The sequence below is a fragment of the Erinaceus europaeus genome, chromosome 6, assembly GCF_950295315.1.
Source record: "Erinaceus europaeus chromosome 6, mEriEur2.1, whole genome shotgun sequence".
In the NCBI taxonomy this organism is placed as follows: domain Eukaryota; kingdom Metazoa; phylum Chordata; class Mammalia; order Eulipotyphla; family Erinaceidae; genus Erinaceus; species Erinaceus europaeus.
In genome coordinates, this window is record NC_080167.1 from 16,991,233 (window position 1) to 17,010,098 (window position 18,866).

Genomic DNA, 18,866 nt, shown 5'->3' on the forward strand with positions numbered 1-18,866 from the left:
CTGAAGGAGAGTTATATACCATGATCGGACGCGAGCCCTCGGCCCCATTTTGCACATCCACTAACTTGGGGCGCTGAGTCGGGGTACAATGTTGTCCTTTGCCCCAGCCTCACTGTCCTTGGCCAGGAAGCAGGGTTGTGTTGTCACCTGCTTGTGATTTGAGGAGAAAAAAGCGAGTTGGGGCAGAATCTGTTCCGCCCAAAAGCCTGCTGGGTGTGGGCGTGGGCCCGAGCCAACGAGGCTGCCCGAGGGCGCAACTCCGGCAGGACACCCGTGGACCCACTGCCTCTGAATTCCCTCTCCTGGTAGCCCACAAAGTATGTTCTCCGCCCCCGGAACTTGGTTGCTTGAGCTCCGTTTCCGGGAGAGCCTATTGACCACCGGAAGCGGAAGTGCTCCGTGACGGCTCAGCTAAGGAATGCCTGCGTCTGTGGCGGTCCCCAGAGCACCATGGAGCACGTGACGGAGGGTTCATGGGAGTCGCTGCCCGTGCCGCTGCACCCGGGTGTGCTGGGCTCGCTGCGGGAGCTGGGTTTCCCGTACATGACGCCGGTGCAGGTGGGCGCGGGGCCAGCGGGACAGTGAGGCTTCAAGCGGGCCGGGGCCGCGGGGAGTTAGAACTAGCTCGGCGACACCCCGAGTCTTCGCCTCTCGCGGGACCTTCCGGCCTCCGGGACTCGGCGGCGTCGGGCTCGCAGGGGACCCTGCGCTGGGCCCGCTCTCCGCGGCCGAGCTGCCACCGTATGGTCTTGTTGAGTGAGGCGCCCTGTCGCCTCGATCCAGTGGCGGACAACCGAGAGCGGACTCCTTCCCCGGTGCCCACTAGGCGCTGGGACTTTTGCATTGTTTATTATTTATTGTTGGATAGACAGAAGTCGAGAGGAGAGCGGGGCCGGGTGGTGGCGCACCTGGTTGAGCGCACATGTTGCAGTGCGCAAGGACCCGGGTTCGAGTCCCTGGTCCTCACCTGCAGGGGGAAAGCTTCACGAGTGGTGAAGCAGGGCTGCAAGTATTTATCTCTCTCCCTCTCACTCTTCCCCTTCCCTCTCAGCTTCTGGCTTTGTCTATCCAATAAATAAATAAAGATTAAAATAAATTTAAAAATAAAGGAGAGAGACACATGCAGATCTGCTTCACTACTCAGTGAAACTTTCTCCCCGGAGGTGGGGACCAGAGGCTTGAACCGGGTCCTTGCGCATTATAATGCGTGCGCTCCACCCTCCTGGGAGTTTTGCTTTGTCAGACCTTATGTTCTAATGCCCGGGAAAGAGTCATTTCAGCAGGCGATGTGTTTTGTGGGAACTGGAACAGACCGATGTGTTGGTGACAGAAAGGTGCTGGGCTAGAAGGGAAGCTAGGGCATTGGGGGAGGGGGTCTCGGAAGAAACCCATTGAGCTGATACCCGGATGATGGACAGGAGCTGGGACCTGGGGGCAGTGCAGATGCCCAGGGGTTGAGGCTCGGCTTGGGGAAGGGGTGGAAAGAAGACTTTGGGGGTGCAGCCCGAGGGCGGAGCAGACCAGGTACCAGGTTGTGCAGGGACTTGGAGCTTGGCTTTTTTTTTTTTTGCCTCCAGGGTTATCACTGGGGCTTGGCTATGAATCTACTGCTCCTGTTTTTTCCATTTTGTTGCCCTTGTTGTGGTTGTTATTGTTGTTATAGCTGTTGTTGTTGCTGGATAGGACAGAGAGAAATGGAGAGAGGAGGAAAAGACAGAGGGGGAGAGAGATGGACACCTGCAGACCTGCTTCACCGCTTGTGAAGCGACTTCCCTGCACATGGGGAGCCGGGGCTCGAACTGAGATCCTTATGCCGGTCCTTGTGCTTTACGCCACATGCACTTAAATAAATATTTTTTTAAAAATACAGAACAAAGGACTCCAGTGTCTGCTCAGGCAGTTGGACACTTGAGGGGGGCAGCCACTGGACATGTGGTGACTGATTGCTTTCTGAGTGCTCAACCCATAGTGATATCAATGTCGTTGTTATTGGATAGGACAGAGAGAAATGGAAAGAGGAGGGGAAGACAGACACCTGCAGACCTGCTTCCCCACCTGTAAAGCGACTCCCCTGCAGGTGGGGAGCCGGGTGCTCGAACCAGATCCTTACATGGGTCCTTGGGCTTCACGCCACGTGGTCTTAACCCGCTGCTCCCACCCGACTCCTTTTATTTATTTATTTATTTATTTATTTATTTATTTATTTACTTACTTATTAGAAACATTGGAGAGAAAGAAAGAAGCAGACATCACTCTGGTACATGTGCTGCTGGGAATTGAACTCAGGACCACATAGTTAAAGAGTCCAGTACTTCATCCATTTCGCCATCTCCCAAAGCACAGATTTTCTTATTTTTTTCTGACGTGTGGGTGGAGAGAATAGAGCACTGCGCAGCTCTGTCCTTGAGTTATGGCATTGTCTAACTTGTACTCTGTTGTCTCTCTCCCTAGTCTGCGACTATCCCTCTGTTCATGAAGAACAAAGATGTGGCTGCAGAGGCGGTAAGTACCCATTGGCAGTGCTGCTACCACCTCCCCCTTTCCCTCCCAGGAACCTCGAGGAGAAGTAAACCCAAACTCTCTCCCTCTTCGCAGGTCACAGGCAGTGGTAAAACTCTTGCTTTCGTCATCCCCATCGTGGAAATTCTTTTGAGAAGGGAAGAGAAGTTAAAAAAGAATCAGGTGAGGATAGTTGTTCCACGTAGTCTGAAGAGGTCAAGGTTGAGTAAGCTGATCAAAAGAGTAGGCGTGCACTCTGTCCCCGGTCCTGTCTGATTCTGTATTTGTGACCTCGCCTGCTCTCTTTCACTTCTTGTAGTCTCCCCAGGCCATAGTCAGCACCCTGCTATCCTGCTCATCCCCAGGCCAGTGAGAAATCTCAGCTGCCCGATGCTCTGGAGTTCCAGCTGACTTTGAATAAGGCCACCCTCTGCTCTCTCGTTTCACACCAAACCAAATGGGTGTTCTTTTCCCGGTCACCTACTGTGATGGCTTTTGCATTGAAAAAAAAAAATTAAGATTTTATTTATTTATTCATGGAAAAGATAGGAGAGAGAAAAAGAATGAGGCCCAGCTGGTGGTGCACCTGATTGAGCACACACGTTACAGCACGCAAGGTCCTCGCCGCAGTGGTAAATCTTCACGAGGGGTGAAGCAGGGCTGCAGGTGTCTTCTCTGTTTCTCTCCCTCTCTATCTCCCCCTTCAGATTTTTGGCTGTCTCTATGCAATAAATAAATAAAGATAATTAAAAAAAGAGAGGGGGCGCGCCGGTCAGTAGCGCAGATAGGACAGAGAGAAATGGAGAGAGAAGGGAAAGACGGGGGGAGAGAAAGACACCTGCAGACCTGCTTCACCACTTGTGAAGTGACTCCCCTGCAGGTGGGGACTGGGGGTTTGAATTGGGATCCTTACGCCAATCCTTGTGTTTTGCGCCACCTGTGCTTACCCCGTTACGCTACCGCCCAACTCCCTCTATCTTCATTTTTTGACAAAAATGTGACCAGAGGCTTGCAGGAACCTCACCTGGTTTCCCCCAGGGGGCAGTAAGTTACAGTTTTGACTAATTTATGTTCATAGCTACTTTATAGAACAGGATAGCAGCAAATAATGGAACACATTCTGAGTAGTCTGTGCACTGTGGCCAGACTTGCTGAAAGGGCCCAGGAAGTGCTGCTCCTGTGAGGTGGCAGGTCCTGGCCTGTGTGTTGATGTTTGCTCATTGTGTCCCTTCCCTCCCTGTGAGCAGGTGGGAGCCATCATCATCACACCCACTCGAGAGCTGGCTATTCAGATTGATGAAGTTCTGTCTCAGTTCACGAAGCCCTTCCCACAGTTCAGGTAAATCAAGTGAGTTTCCTGTTAGCCTCAACCTTTTATTGTGTCTGGCTTGTTTAAAGACCCCGTTTCTCCCTCTAGCCAGATTCTCTGGATTGGCGGCAGGAATCCTGGAGATGATGTCACGAGGTTTAAGGAGCAGGGGTAAGTCTGCTGCCTCATTTCTTGGCATGATATTGGCACCACACTCAGGAAGAATTGTTATACAGGGACCGGGTAGTGGTGTACCTGCTTGAGCGCACATGTGACAATGTGCAAGGACCCGGGTTCGAGCCCCCAGTCCCCACCTGCAGGAGGAAAGCTTTGCGAGTGGTGAAGCAATGTTTCAGGTGTCTCTCTGTCTCTCCTTCTCTGTCATCCCCCTCACTCCAGATTTCTGGCTGTCTCTATCCAATAAATAAAATAAATATAATAAAAAAATTAATAAAATTGTTATGCCATCTAAGGCTAACTGGGCTTCCATTCTGGCTGTCCCCTTTCTCCCTGAAAAGGCTTTTTTCTCCAGCCTGTCTCCCACTTTGCTTACTCCACCTCCAGTGAGTCTTCCCCTGCAGAGAAGGGAAAGTCAGGTGTGGTTTCCCTGGTCGCCTCAGCCTGACTGTGGGACTTAGAGAGCTTTCCTCACTGTCTGGTGTGCTACTGCCTGGCCTCTGCAATTCGCTTATTCATATTTTTGTTATTATTATCAGTTGGATAGAGACAGGGAAATCAAGAGGCACTTGCAGTGCTACTTCACAGCTGCAGGTGGGAACCAGGGCCTTGAGCCTGGGTCCTTGTGCTTTATGACATGTGCACTCAACCAGGCATGCCACCACCCAGCCCCTACAATTCACTTCCACACTTTGTCAGAATGCCTGTCTGGAAAGTTGAGCTGTAGTGCAGCGGGTTAAGCGAAGGTGGTGCAAAACCCAAGGACTGGCGTAAGAATCCTGGTTCGAGCCCTGGCTCCTCACCTGCAGAGGAGTCGCTTCACAGGCAGTGTGGCAGGTCTGCAGGTGTCTATCTTTCTCTTCTCCTCTCTGTCTTCCTCCTCCTCTCTCCATTTCTCTCTGTCCTATCCAACAACAACGACAACAATAATAACTACAACAATAAAACAGCAAGGGCATCAAAAGGGAATAAATAAATAAACAAGATAAATATTAAAAAAAAAAGTTGGGAGTCGGGCGGTAGCGCAGCGGGTTAAGCGCAGGTGGAGCAAAGCGCAAGGACCAGCATAAGGATCCCGGTTCGAGCCCCTGGCTCCCCACCTGCAGGGGAGTCGCTTCACAGGCGGTGAAGCAGGTCTGCAGGTGTCTGTCTTTCTCTGCCCCTCTCTGTCTTCCCCTCCACTTCTCCATTTCTCTCTGTCCTATCTAACAACTACAAAATCAATAACAACACTAATAACTACAACAACAAAACAACAAGGGCAACAGAAGGGAATAAATAAATATTTTTTAAAAAGATATTGATTTGCTGCAAAGGGGAAATCATAAAAAACAAACAAAAAGAATGCCTGTCTGGTGCTGTGTCATTGAAAACTCATCAGATGCTTATGCTGGCTACTGGGATAGATTCTGATGTCCATATAGGGTCAGTGAGGCCACCTTCTCCACTGCCACCCCAGGTTGCTTTGCTGCAGTACCCTGGTTTCTAGAATATTGCATGTATAGAAAGAACTCTGTTTAGTATTACCAGATCTCAGATTTTTACAATAAGAATATAGAGTCTCAGATTTTTGCATTGTGTCACCAGATTATTGACAGCTTGCATGTAAATTCACATTTGACAGGTCACTAGTCTGTGGCCACATTTGGCTTTCAGTGTGTTTGTCATCTGCTCTGAAATGATCTTTCACTTGTTCTGGTCTGTCATAACTACGTACTTGCTACTGTAGCATGAAATCAACACACAAGTGGACATTGTGCTGAGTGTAGAAGGACATTGTGTGCCCATAAAATGTCACAAAGATTGACAGAGATCTGCTCTGATTGAAGGGCCAGGTGACAGAGACCTGCTCTGATTGAAGGGCCAGGGTCTGCTTGTTTTTTTTTTTTTTTTCCTTTAGTGTGCCTGGCCAGTAGGCCTGGCCTCACAGCCCAAGTTTACTGCCTCTTAGCTTTCTCTGTCTATCTTCTGTCATCTCATCTCACTGGAATTTTGATGACTTTTTTTTTTTTTTCCTTCCACCAAAGTCATCACTGGTGCCAGCACTACAAATCCACCACTCCTGGATTTTTATTTATTTGTTTATTTATTTATTTATTATCTTTTTAAAAAAATAATTTATTCATTTATTCATGAGAAAGATAGAAGGAGAGAAGAACCAGCCATCACTCTGGTGGTACATGTGCTGCCGGGGATCGAACTTGGGATCTCATGGTTGAGAATCCAATGCTTTATCCACTGGGCCACCTCCCGGACCACTATTTTTTTATTATCTTTATTTATTGGCCAGAGACAGTCAGAAATCAAGAGGTTAGGAAGAGATAGGAAAAAAGACAGAGAGACACATGCAACACTGCTTCACCATTCACAAAGCTTTCCCCCTGCAGGTGGGGTCCAGGGCTTGAACCTGGGTCCTTGCACATTGTGACATATGCGCTCAGTCAGGTGTACCACCACCTGCCCCTCCATTTTTTTTTCTTTCTATTTTTATTAGGACAGAGAGGGATTGAGGCAGGCACAGGAGGGGGAAAGACAGGGTGAAAGAAAGAGACCTGCTTTACCACTTGTGAAGTATCCTCCCTGCAGATGTTCAGTAACTTTTCAGCGGATACAAAGCAGGTTATTTTTTTCTCCCTTTTCTTTTGTTGGTCCTAAGGATTGAACCTGAGACTTCAGAGCATAAGACATTGAAAGTATGTCGTATAAACCACTGTACTATCTCCCTGACCCCAGAACTGAGGTTTATTTTATTATTTTTTAAATTTATTTCCCTTTTGTTGCCCCTTTAATTGTTGTTGTAGTTATTATTGTTGTTATTGATGTTGTCATTGTTAGATAGGACAAGGAGAAATGGAGAGAGGAGGGGAAGACAGAGGGAGAGAAGAAGACAGACACCTGCAGACCTGCTGCATTACCTGTGAAGCGACTCCTCTGCATGTGGGGAGTCGGGGGCTCGAACAGGGATCATTACGCTGGTCCTTGCGCTTCATGCCATGTGCACTTAACCCGCTGCGCTACTGCCAGAACTGAGGTTTTTGGAATCAAATAATTTCAAGATCCAGAGAGTAAGCTAAAAGGTTGACACTATTTTCCAAGTGGGAACATCGTGGTGGCAACACCAGGCCGCTTGGAGGACATGTTCCGCCGGAAGGCTGAGGGCTTGGACCTGGCCAGCTACGTGAGATCGCTCGATGTGCTGGTGCTGGACGAAGCAGACAGACTTCTGGACATGGGGTTTGAGGCAAGGTACGTACTGATGGTCAGACTTCACCTGATGTGGGAGAAAAGGGATTGCGTGGGGGCATTATTCCTATAATGTTCCACAGCTCCTGGGTGTACATATTCTTTTGTTTAAAGATTGAATATGAGAGTCAGGGAGAGATAGAAGGAGAGAAAGAGAAATTCCATAGCACTGCTCCACTGTCTGTGAAATTTCTCTTGTGCAAGTATTCCCATGTGGGGACTGCTCAGAGTGAGAGGTGCTCTGCCTAGTGAGCTATTTCCCAGCACCCTCTTTTCCAGTCTTTTTTTTTTTTTTTTTTTTTGCCTCCAGGGTTATCTCTGGGGCTTGGTGCCTTTACTACTAATCCACTGCTCCTGGAGGCTATTTACCCCCCCCCTTTTGTTGCCTTTTTTGTTTATCGTTGTTATTATTGTTATTGCTGTCGTTGGATACGACAGAGAGATTGGGAAGACAGAGATGAGGAGAGAAAGACATTTACAGACCTGCTTCACCACTTGTGAAGCAACTACCCTGCAGATGGGGAGCCAGGGACTCGAACCAGGATCCTTATGCCAGTCCTTGCACTTTGTGCCATGTGCACTTAACCTGCTGTGCTACTGCCTGGCCCCGCTTTTTCCAGTCTTTAAAGTACCTATTGAGCGTGCCGGCAAATAAGTATAATCCTTTTTTAAAAAAAGTTTTTAATCGAAAAAATTTAATTTTTAATTTTTTTTTAGCATAAACACCATCCTGGAATTTCTTCCAAAACAGAGGAGAACAGGCCTTTTCTCTGCCACTCAGACGCAGGAGGTGGAAAACCTAGTCCGTGCAGGCCTCCGGAACCCAGTCCGCATCTCTGTGAAGGAGAAGGGGGTGGCCGCCAGTAACACCCAGAAAACTCCCTCCCGCCTAGAGAACTACTACATGGTGAGTACTGGGCTGAATTCCCTGAGGATTCTTTAAGTTGAGTAAGAATGACACGGATCTAGTGATTGCAGTTAACAGTCTGTGAGGTAATCTGTTATGTTAATTGTGTTTTCAGCAATTTGTTAGTTTTTTTGTGTTTCTGCTTACATTTTCCCCTTTATTATTATCATTAATTTTTTTTTTTCCAGAGCACTACTCAGCTTAGCTCTGGTTTCTGGTGGTGTCGGGGATTAAAGCTGGGACTTCCACGCCTCAGGCACCCCAGAGTATCTGCATAACCATTTTGCTATCTTTCCCCATCCTGTTTATTTCTTAATGATAGAGATACAGAGAGAAAGATACACAGAGACCAGAAGCACTGCTCAGGAATGGTTTATGGTGGTGATGGGAATTGAATGCGAGATCTTTGGTGCCTCAGGCATGAAAGGCTTTGTGCAGAACCATTATGCTGTCTTCCAGCACCTCTGTTTCTTTCTCCTTGTTCTCTCTCATGTTAATCAGAATTTAGGACTGACCTCACGCTTGCCGGTGCAGTGTTCTAACCTCTGTGCCATCTCCCACCCCACCGGAGTGAGCTTTTATTAACATGTTGACGTTAATTCTGAGATAACAGAGACTGAATAACTTTTGAACTAATTTTTATTTTATTGATGGAGAAAATTAGTTTGTTAAAATTGAAATCTGAAGCTGCAAATACCTATGGGATTTATTATAGTCAATAGTTTATTTTTTACTTTCTTATTTTGTAGGTATGTAAGGCAGATCAGAAATTTAACCAGCTGGTACATTTTCTTCGAAATCATAAGCATGAAAAACACCTGGTCTTCTTCAGGTAATTCTGACCCTCAGGCGCACCTCGAATGCCTGCATGCATTCGCAGTCCTTCTTGGTTTTCTCAGGGGAGCTTTTAGCTGCAAATGACTGAAAACCCAACTTAACGTGGCTCAATGAGCAAGTGCCCCTCCATTTTTGTTTATTTTAATTTAACATTGCTTTACAAAAACTCTAAAATGGGGACTTCACACTGTTTTCCATAGGGACTCTACTAGTTTATATTCCAACTAGTCCTAGAGTTGCTTTTCCACATCCTTTCAAAAATTTTTAATTATCTTTATTTATTGGAGAGAGAAAGCCAGAAATCGAGAGGGATGAGGGAGATAGGGAAAGACAGACACTTGCAGTCCTGCTTTACCACTCTCCCCCTTCCTCTTGGTTTCTCTGTCTCTATGCAGTAAATTAAAAAAATATTTTTTGGGAGTCGGGCAGTAGCGCAGTGGGTTAAGTGCACGGGGTGCGAAGCACAAGGACCAGCGTAAGGACCCCGGTTCAAGCCCCTGGCTCCCCACCTACAGGGGAGTCGCTTCACAGGCGGTGAAACAGGTCTGTAGGTATCTATCTTTCTCTCCCCCTCTGTCTTCCCCTCCTCTCTCCATTTCTCTCTGTCCTATCTAACAATGACGACATCAGTAACAACAATAATAACTACAACAATAAAACAAGGGCAACAAAAGGGAAAATAAATAAAATATAAAAAAGGGAAAATAAATATTTAAAAAAAAGAAAAAAAATTTTAAAAATGTCTCAAAAAAAAAAAAGCAGTAGGATGAACATTGGAGGAGTCAGATCTTGGTTCTGGCTGTGCTACAGACCCATAGTGCTGTTTCATCAACTGCAAAAGGATGTGTGACATCACATGGAGATTCCTCCAGTTTGAAAAAAGGGGTGTGTATAAATGGGGGGATGTGGGGATCTGCATAGGACACTCCCAGACTCGGGGAAAGCTGAGCAGCCAGTTGTAGGGAAGGTGGTAACTGGAACAGATACTCATGGACCTTCTCTTCAGGGCACGTCCCCATTGACATGACTCTGCAGTATCACTTTTTTTTTTCTTTCCCGGTGACTCAGATATAAGTCCAAATGTTTAGTAGAGAGAAGATTTGCTTGGTTGAATGAGCTAACTGATGAGCCCTGAAGGCTCAGACTAAGTGGGGGAGAAGCAGTTCACCACATAAAACAGTTAAATTTAAATTGTTATGAACAAACCCTTCAGTATAATTAGTTCATCAGGTGCCAGGGGACATGTGTCTGCCAAAATGTCTTTAGACAGTGGCACTCTGGCCTTGAGCTCATGTTTAGGCTCATATTTAGGATATCTTGTCAAATCATTGACCACTTGGTTTTAGATTGAGAACTTAGCTGGGGGTGGAACTGTTGGCATTCTCTGCATTCCCCCAAAAAATGTCCCCTTCAGTGCGCTGTGCTCACAGCCTTCCTCTGCTGGGAATGGAAGGAGCGAGCTGACCAGTGACACTCAACCCGCTGCCCCTCTGCAGCACCTGTGCCTGCGTGGAGTACTACGGGAAGGCTCTGGAGGGCCTGGTGAAGAACGTGAAGATAATGTGCATTCACGGAAAGATGAAGTTCAAACGCAACAACATCTTCATGGAGTTCCGCAAACTGCAGAGGTTAGTTGGCTTTGTCTGATCTCTATCCACTCGCCACATTTTCAAGCCCCTCAAACTCACCATGTCTGTCTGCTGTTTCTGTTGCTGTTTGTGTAAAACTCTTGGCCCCCTCCTCCCCCCAATTACTTTCTCTTTCATCATCTGTTGTTTTTCTGCTAGGTTTTAAACTCCCTAAGAATAGGAACGAAAGGCCAGGGAGGTGGTGCACCAGTAGAGGATGTGCCTTGCCTGTGTGAAGCCCTCCATTCCTACCACCTCATATAATGGGTGTGGCTCTGGTCTCTGTTTCTCATGAAAAAATAAAAACAGAGTCATAGGGGGCTGGACTGTAGCACAGTGGGTTAAACACACAGTGTAAAGCGCAAGGATCCCAGTTTGAATCCCTGGCTCCCCACCTGCAGAGGGGTCACTTCCCAAGTGGTGAAGCAGGTCTGCAGGTGTCTTTCTTTCTGTCTCCCTCTCTATCTTCCCCTCCTCTCTCAATTACTCTGTGTCCTAACAACAAAAATGGCCACCAGGAGTAATGCATTCTTAGTGTAGGCACCAAGCTCCAGCAATAACCCTGGAGGTAAAAAAACAAACAAATGAATAAAGAACAGATTCATATTAAAACACACACATAGCATAATGGTTTTCAAAAAGACTCTCATGCTCAAGACACCGAAAGTCCCAGGTTTAATCCCCAGCACCACCATATGGCAGAATCTCTAGTTTAAAAAAAGGGGGGGGGGAACGTGGGGGAGCTACCTGGTAACAAGGCTCACCTGGAGTCACGCTTTGCCTCGCAAGACGTAGGTTTGAGCTTGCCCCTCACTGCACTGTGGGAAAGTTTGCTGCTGTAGTATCTTTCCCTCTATCCCTCTGTGTCTTTGTCTCTCTATCTGAAAAGTCATCCTAGAGCACTGAAGCCCTAGTGGCGACAATAGAGAGGTAGCTAACTGGCTAGAGCACATGCCTTGCCATGTGTGAGGCCCTGGGTTTGATCCCTAGCAGCATAACAGCACATGAGAGCAACAGTGATAAACCAAGGGGCAGGGCCTTTGTTATGCTCACTGCCCAAGTTTGAGCCCCTAGACACTACACAGGGGACTGTGGCACTGAGGGGAGTTTTATTGCTGTAGCTTCTCTCTGAAAAAGTTGGCTTGGAAAGCCTGACAACGGCAGCAGGGAAATACACATTAAATGCCTATCCATGGGTGGTGGAGCAAAGGCTTTGTGTGTCACCCCCAACGAAAGACAAGGGGCAGGAGCTGGTTCACCCAGTTAAGCACACATCAGGACCTGGGTTTGAGACCGCAGCCACCATGTAGGGGTGTCATACAACAGGGAAACTTCAGGAACCATGTAGTGTCTCTCCTATCTCTTGTTCTCTTTCTCCTCCCAATGCTTTATTCTCTATCTGAAGCAGGGCGGGGTGGGGGTGGGGAGTCTACTTGGAATCACCTAGGCACGAAGTTCTAGTGAAACCCTATTAGATGCAAAACAAACAGTAAAGAGTGTTTGAGTCGTTCGGGAGGTGGCACAGTAGTGTTGGACTCTCAAGCATGTCTTGAGCTCGATCCCTGCCAGCACAGGTACCAAAGTGACATCTGGTTCTTTTTCTCTCTCCCACTATCCCTTTCATTTAAAAATAAAGTGTGTGTGTGTGTGGGGGGGGGGATTTGGGTGGTAGCACAGCAGGTTAAGCGCAAGTGGTGCAAAGTGCAAGGACCAACATAAGGATCCCGCTTCGAGCCCCCGGCTCCCCACCTGCAGGGGCGGGTTGCTTCACAGGCGGTGAAGCAGGTCTGCAGGTGTCTGTCTTTCCTCCCCCTCTCTGTCTTCCCCTCCTCTCTCCATTTCTCTCTCTGTCCTATCCAACAACAATGACATCAATAACAACTACAATAATAAAACAAGGGCAACAAAGGGTGATAAATACATAAAATATGTATTTTTTTAAATGAGTATTTGATGGTGACAAAAATAGTGGCCTTCTGACTGACTGAAAGTGATATTTTTCTCTTCTTCCAGTGGGATTCTGGTGTGCACAGATGTGATGGCCCGAGGAATAGATATTCCGGAAGTAAACTGGGTTTTGCAGTATGACCCTCCTAGCAGTGCAAGGTACAGTGTTTTAGCATCTTGTGTAGAATTCTAGCCTGATGAGATGCAATCCTGAGAGAAATATTATATTTGTGGAAAATTAAGTAGGAACAATAAGTGAGAAGACAAATAAGTATTTGTATATGTTGTTAGTGATATTACCAAGTAAGTATAGGTCTTCACAAATACTTTCTATTGTTTTCTCACTTTTTCAAATACTTTTAAAATTCTTAAAGAGATATACATGGTATAATCTTTTTTTAAATTCTTTTTTTAATATTTATTCCTTTTTGTTGCCCTTGTTTTTTTATTGCTGTAGTTATTATTATTGTTGTTATTTGATGTCCTTGTTGTTAGATAGGACAGAAAGAAATGGAGAGAGGGGAAGACAGAGAGGCAGAGAGAAAGATAGACACCTGCAGACCTGCTTCACCACCTGTGAAGCGACTCCCCTGCAGGTGGGGAGCCGGGGGCTTGAACCGGGATCCTTATGCTGGTCCTTGTGCTTTGCGCCACGTGCACTTAACCCGCTGTGCTACCGCCCGACTCCAGTTCACAGATTTTCTATCATGACTGTATCCTATCAGTGTCATCAAGTGGACATAAATTTTAAGATTCAGGGAGGACCGGGGGTGGTACACCTGATTAAAGTGCACGTTACCATGCAAAAGCCACAAGTACCATAAGCCAAAGCTGAGCAGTACTCTGGTAAAACAAAAACAGAACAAACAAATGCAGGTTCAAGACCCTGGTCTTCACCTGCACGGGGGAAGCTTCTTGAATGGTGAAGCAGTGTTTAATCGTCTCTTTCCTCTCCCTACCACCCTTCCCCTCTCCATTTCTCTGTTTCTGTTCAATAAATAAATAAAAAATATATATTTTAAAAATTAAAGTCTTCTAGGGGCTATCTCACCTGGTAGAGCACACTCATTGCCATTTGTAGGGACTGAGGTTTGAGTACCTGCAGCAGGAAGCTTTGCTAGTGGTGGAACAGTACTGCAGTGGCTCTCTTGTCTCTGGCTCTGTAACTCTCTTCTCTACTGAAAAGAGAATAAATTTTGGAGGCTGGGCGGTGGCGTACCCAGTTAAGCACTCATAATACTGTATGCAAGGAGCCAGTCTGAGTGCCCCTCACCCCACCTGCAGCGGCAAAGCAAGTCTGCAGGTGTTTCCCTTTCTCCTTCTGTGTCTCCTCTGCCCATCTGACCTGAGTAATAAAACAGAAAAAAAAAATGAAATTGCCATCAGGAGCTGTGGCTTCATAGTGCCACCACCAAGCCCCAGTGATAACCCTGGAGGCAAAAAGTAAATAAATAGATGTAAATTTTCTAGCTTACACTGAATGTCCTATAAGCCCCTGGTTTAGATACAATGTGTATTTAATCCCTAGATCTTCCATTTGTAAGGTGAGTGGCTGAGCTGGCAGTGAGCTTTGGTCTGGAGGCTCCTCCTATCACTTCAGGTGCATCTGCTGTGCCTCGTCTTGCTTAGCTGCCATGTGACCGTGTTCCCATCCTGTGTTCACAGTGCCTTCGTGCATCGCTGCGGCCGCACAGCCCGCATCGGCCACGGCGGCAGTGCACTTGTCTTCCTCCTTCCCATGGAAGAGTCATACGTCAATTTTCTGTCGATTAACCAAAAAGTAAGCTGCCTTCTCTTTTTGTATAGAAATGCAGTGACAGGGTTATTGCCAACGTTCTCTTCCGATAAGCTGTCTAGAAAAAGTATTCCCTGGTTGAGTGCACATGTTACAATGCACAAGGATCCGGGTTCAGGCCTCTGGTTCCCTCCTGCAAGGGGAAAGCTTTGTGAGTGGTGAAGCAGTGCTGCAGTTGTCTCTCTGTCTCTCTGTCACCCCCTTCCCTCTCAATTTCTGGCTATCTCTATCAAATAAATAAAGATAATAAAAAAATTTAAAAAATATCTTAAAAAACAAAAAGTATTCCCCAGGCTAAATAAAGTACTTGGGCTGGATTTTAGCTTCTTTTCAGAAGGAAGTTCTGGTTTTGGTTTCTGGATCAGATGGGGGAGCCTTGGGGATAAGGTGTGATCAGAGGCTGAGATGTGCTTTCTTTGCAGTGCCCCCTGCAGGAGATGAAGCTCCAGAAAAACACTGGAGACCTTCTACCAAAGCTCAAGGCCATGGCCCTGTCTGACAGAGCTGTATTCGAAAAGGGTATGAAAGCTTTCGTGTCATATGTCCAGGCTTATGCCAAGCATGAGTGCAACCTCATCTTCAGACTAAAGGGTAAGCTGGACTGCTCTCTATCTTAAATCTGATAGGTACGACACATGTAAAATCAGTTTATCTTATAAAAGATTAGGTACACGCCAGGGTAATACTGTCCAAACATTTAAAAGAAAGCCTTGCAGGCCAGCAAAATAGCTTGCTTGGTTCCTTTGCCATGTGCACAATTCAGGTTCAAGCCCAACTCCCACTGCACTAAAGGAAATTTCACACACACTTTGCCTCTCTGTCTCTGTCTAAAAGCAAAAGAAAACAGTCTTGTAGCCCAGCAAGTGGTGTAGGCAGTGAATGAAGTGCTAAGATTCTCAAGTGGGAGTCGGGTGGTAGCACAGCGGGTTGGGCGCCTGTGGCAGAGCACAAGGGCCGGCGTAGGGATCACGGTTCGGCGTAGGGATTACGGTTCGAGCCCCTGGCTCCCCACCTACAGGGGAGTCACTTCACAGGTGAAGCAGGTCTGCAGGTGTCTTTCTCTCTGCCTCTCTGTCTTCCCCTCCTCTCTCCATTTCTCTTTCCTATCCAATGACGACGACAAGAATAACTACAACAATAAAAAAAACAAGGGCAACAAAAGGGGATAAATAAATATTAAAAAAAAAAAAAAAAAGATTCTCAAGCATGAGGTCCCAGGTTAGACCTCTGGCATAGTATATGCCTGACTGATGCTTTGGTTCTTTCTTATTAATCTCTAAAAAAATAACATTATACATTCTGAGAAGACAAAATATATTGCTGAGCACTGTTTTTTTTTTTTTTAGTTAAAAAAAAAAGTAATTACTCTAGTTAAAGTGAATCCATTAGATCGTTTGATTAAAAATACACAGTTTGGGATCTTCAATCAGTTGATTCTTAAAAATATTTTTTGGATGTGCTAACTCTGATGTTTTGTTTTAACTAGATCTTGATTTTGCTAGTCTTGCTCGAGGTTTTGCCTTGCTGAAGATGCCCAAGATGCCAGAACTCAGAGGAAAGCAATTTCCAGATTTTGTGCCTGTGGACATGAATACAGACACCATTGCGTTTAAAGATAAAGTCAGAGAGAAGCAGAGGCAGAAGCTACTGGAGCAGCAAAGAAAAAAGAACTCAGAAAATGAAGGGAAAAGAAAATTTATAAAAAATAAAGCGTGGTCCAAGCAGAAGGCCAAAAAGGAAAAGAAGAAAAAATTGAATGAAAAAAGAAAACGGGAAGAGGTAAAGTTTACTTCTAGTTTTTTAATTTAATTTTATTATTATTATTTTAAACCAGAGCACTGCTCAGGTCTGGTTTATGGTGGTGCTGAGGATTGGACTTAGGACATTTGGTGCCTCAGGCATGAAAGTCTTTTCTTTTAATTAGGGTTCTTATTATTATTTAGTATTTATTTATTTATGAGAGAGGAGCAAAAGATAACCAGATCTGGTACATGTGCTTCTAGGGACCAGATGTGGGACCTCATGTCCAAGAACCCAGCACTTTATCCACTGCGCCACTTTCCAGATCACTTTTTAAAATTTTATTTTCCCTTTTGTTGCCCTTGTTGTTTACTGTTGTTGTTGTTGTCATTGCTGCTGTTGTTGATAGGACAGAGAAATGGAGAGAGGAGGGGAAAACAAAGGGGGAGAGAAAGATAGACACCTGCAAACCTGCTTCACCGCCTGTGAAGCGAACCCCTTGTAGGTGGGGAGCCAGGGCTCGAACCAGGAACCTTATGCCGGTCCTTGCACTTCGTACCACGTTTGTTTAACCCGCTGTGCCCCCGCCTGGCTCCCTACTTTTTTTGCCTACAGTGTTATTGTTGGGGCTCAGCATCTGCACTACAAATCCACAGTCCCTGGTAGTGATTTTTTTCCGAATCCCCCACCCTCACATTTTATTCTATAGGACAGAAAAATTGAGAGGGGAGTGGGGGATAGAGAGAAAAGAGACACTTGCAGACCTGCTGCAGATGGGGAGTGGAGGCTCAAACCCAGGTCCTTATGCATGGTACTTACTATGTGCACTTAACCAGATGTGCCATCATCTGCTTCTCCCAACCTTATTTTTCATGTCAACAGATATATATTTATTATGAATATGTAAAGTGGTACTCCAATATTCAGAGAGTTCTGATTTGCTTTGTTTTTGTTGTGCTCTCATGTGTTAAGGATCCTGCCCAGGGCTCATATATGCAAGGCAGGAACCCTAAGGCTGATTCAATTTAGAATTCTGAAAACTTCTATTATAGTAGTTTTTTTTTTTTTAAATTGACTTTTTTTTTTAATGCTCTTTTGTTGCCCTTGTTTTTTTATCGTTGTAGTTATTCCTGTTCTTGCTAGATAGGACAGAGAGAAATGGAGAGAGGAGAGGAAGGGGGGGAGAGGGGGGAGAGAAGGAGACATCTGCAGACCTGCTTCACCGCCTGTGAAGCGGCTCCCCTGCAGGTGGGGAGCCAGGGGCTCGAACCGGGATCCTTAAGCTGGTCCTTGTGCTTTGCGCCATGTGCGTTTAACCTGCTGCGCTACCACCCAACTCCCAGTAGTTTCTTTTTTTTTCTTCTTTTTTATATTTATTCCTTTCTTGCCCATGTTGTTGTAGTTATTGTTGCTATTGATGTTGTTGGACAGGACAGAGAGAAATGGAAAGAGGAGGGGAAGACAGAAAGGAGAGAAAGATAGACACCTGCAGACCTGCTTTACCACTTGTGAAGTGACTCCTCTGTAGGTGGGGAGCCGGGGGCTCGAACCGGTATCCTTATGCCGGTCCTTGTGCTTTGTGCCACATGCGCTTAACCTGCTGCGGTACCGCCCGACTCCCAGTAGTTTCTTTTAATAGGAGTTGTAGGGGACTCTCAAGATTCTCTTCTGTCACTGGCTTTCATGGGGGTTATGCTGTTACTGAAGCTGATCTGAGAGCTTGCTGTTCTTGAGTAAAATGACACTGTTGCCAAGTTAGCAGCTTGTGGTCTCTTCTGTATTTAGGGTTCTGACATTGAAGACGAGGACATGGAGGAACTTCTTAATGATACAAGGCTCTTGAAAAAGTTTAAGAAAGGCAAAATTACTGAAGAAGAATTTGAGAAAGGTTTGTTGACAAGTGGCCGAAGAACAAAGGCCACAGATCTGAGGATCTCAGATCTGGAGGATGATGGTTGACTCTGCTGCCTCCCTCACATGAAGTGCTCTGAGCACAAGGGCACAGGAGCATGGTGAGTGGGCCCACTTGGCACCCAGCTGCCGTTGCTCTTCTGCATGACAGCACATCAGTGGGCATCAAAGAATCACACCTCAGAAAGCTGTCACTTCAGTGTGGGCAGAAATGAGCATGCATTCATGTTTGCCTCAAAGCACATCAGGCGTGAAGCCGAGCAGAACATGTAAACTTGGGGCCAGAAGGTGGTGCACCTGGTTAAGCACCCAGGTTCAACCCCCCTGATCTCCACCTGCAGGGGGAAATTTTATATATATATATTTTAACCAGAGCACTGTTCAGCTCTGGCTTATGGTGGTGCGGGGGATTGAACCTGGGACTTCAGAGCCTCAGGCTCCAAAGAGAGACTCTTTGCATAATCACTATGCTATCTACCCTCCGCCCTGGAAATCTTATATTATTTTTTAAAAAAATATATAAACATGGACTGTAATAGATGTCAATGTTTATTTTGGGCAGGTTACCTGTAATTAATGAGCTTGTTTTTTAGTGGCATTTTTATACTTTTTAAAAAACACAAAGATACTGAAGTGTACTTTGACTTGAGTCCTGTTTGTTTTCAGACACCTGACATCCCTGCGTATCCTCACCCCGTGGGCTTTACTTTCTGATGCACCCCTGCAGAGAATGTCTGGTTTTCTGGGGCTTCTTCTTCTTCTCTAAGAATAGTCCCCAGTACTATTTCATTGGTGAACATCAGAAATCTCGGACAGTAATAATAATCTAGAAAAAGAAAAATCACTCCTGAATAAAGTCTGTCCTAACCAACT

The 18,866-nt window shown here is 46.0% G+C and overlaps 1 protein-coding gene across 3 annotated transcripts; it reads left to right on the top strand.

Annotated features, from left to right (window-relative positions):
- Positions 1-394: 394 nt before the first annotated feature.
- DDX55 (DEAD-box helicase 55) lies at positions 395-18,865 on the top strand. 3 transcript variants are annotated; one of them, XM_007539828.3, is made up of 14 exons: positions 395-558; positions 2,452-2,502; positions 2,596-2,682; positions 3,747-3,838; positions 3,917-3,979; positions 7,082-7,231; positions 7,946-8,135; positions 8,885-8,967; positions 10,469-10,600; positions 12,614-12,706; positions 14,213-14,327; positions 14,765-14,933; positions 15,829-16,121; positions 17,868-18,865. In XM_007539828.3, the coding sequence occupies exons 1-14, from the start codon at positions 451-453 to the stop codon at positions 18,039-18,041; spliced, it is 1,800 nt and encodes a 599-aa protein (XP_007539890.1). In that variant the 5' UTR covers positions 395-450; the 3' UTR covers positions 18,042-18,865. The 3 variants fall into 3 exon arrangements, with proteins under 3 accessions (XP_007539890.1, XP_060049209.1, XP_060049208.1); XM_060193226.1 differs by lacking the exon at positions 395-558 and adding an exon at positions 573-815; XM_060193225.1 differs by lacking the exon at positions 395-558 and adding an exon at positions 883-1,334.
- The last annotated feature ends 1 nt before the right edge of the window (position 18,866 follows it).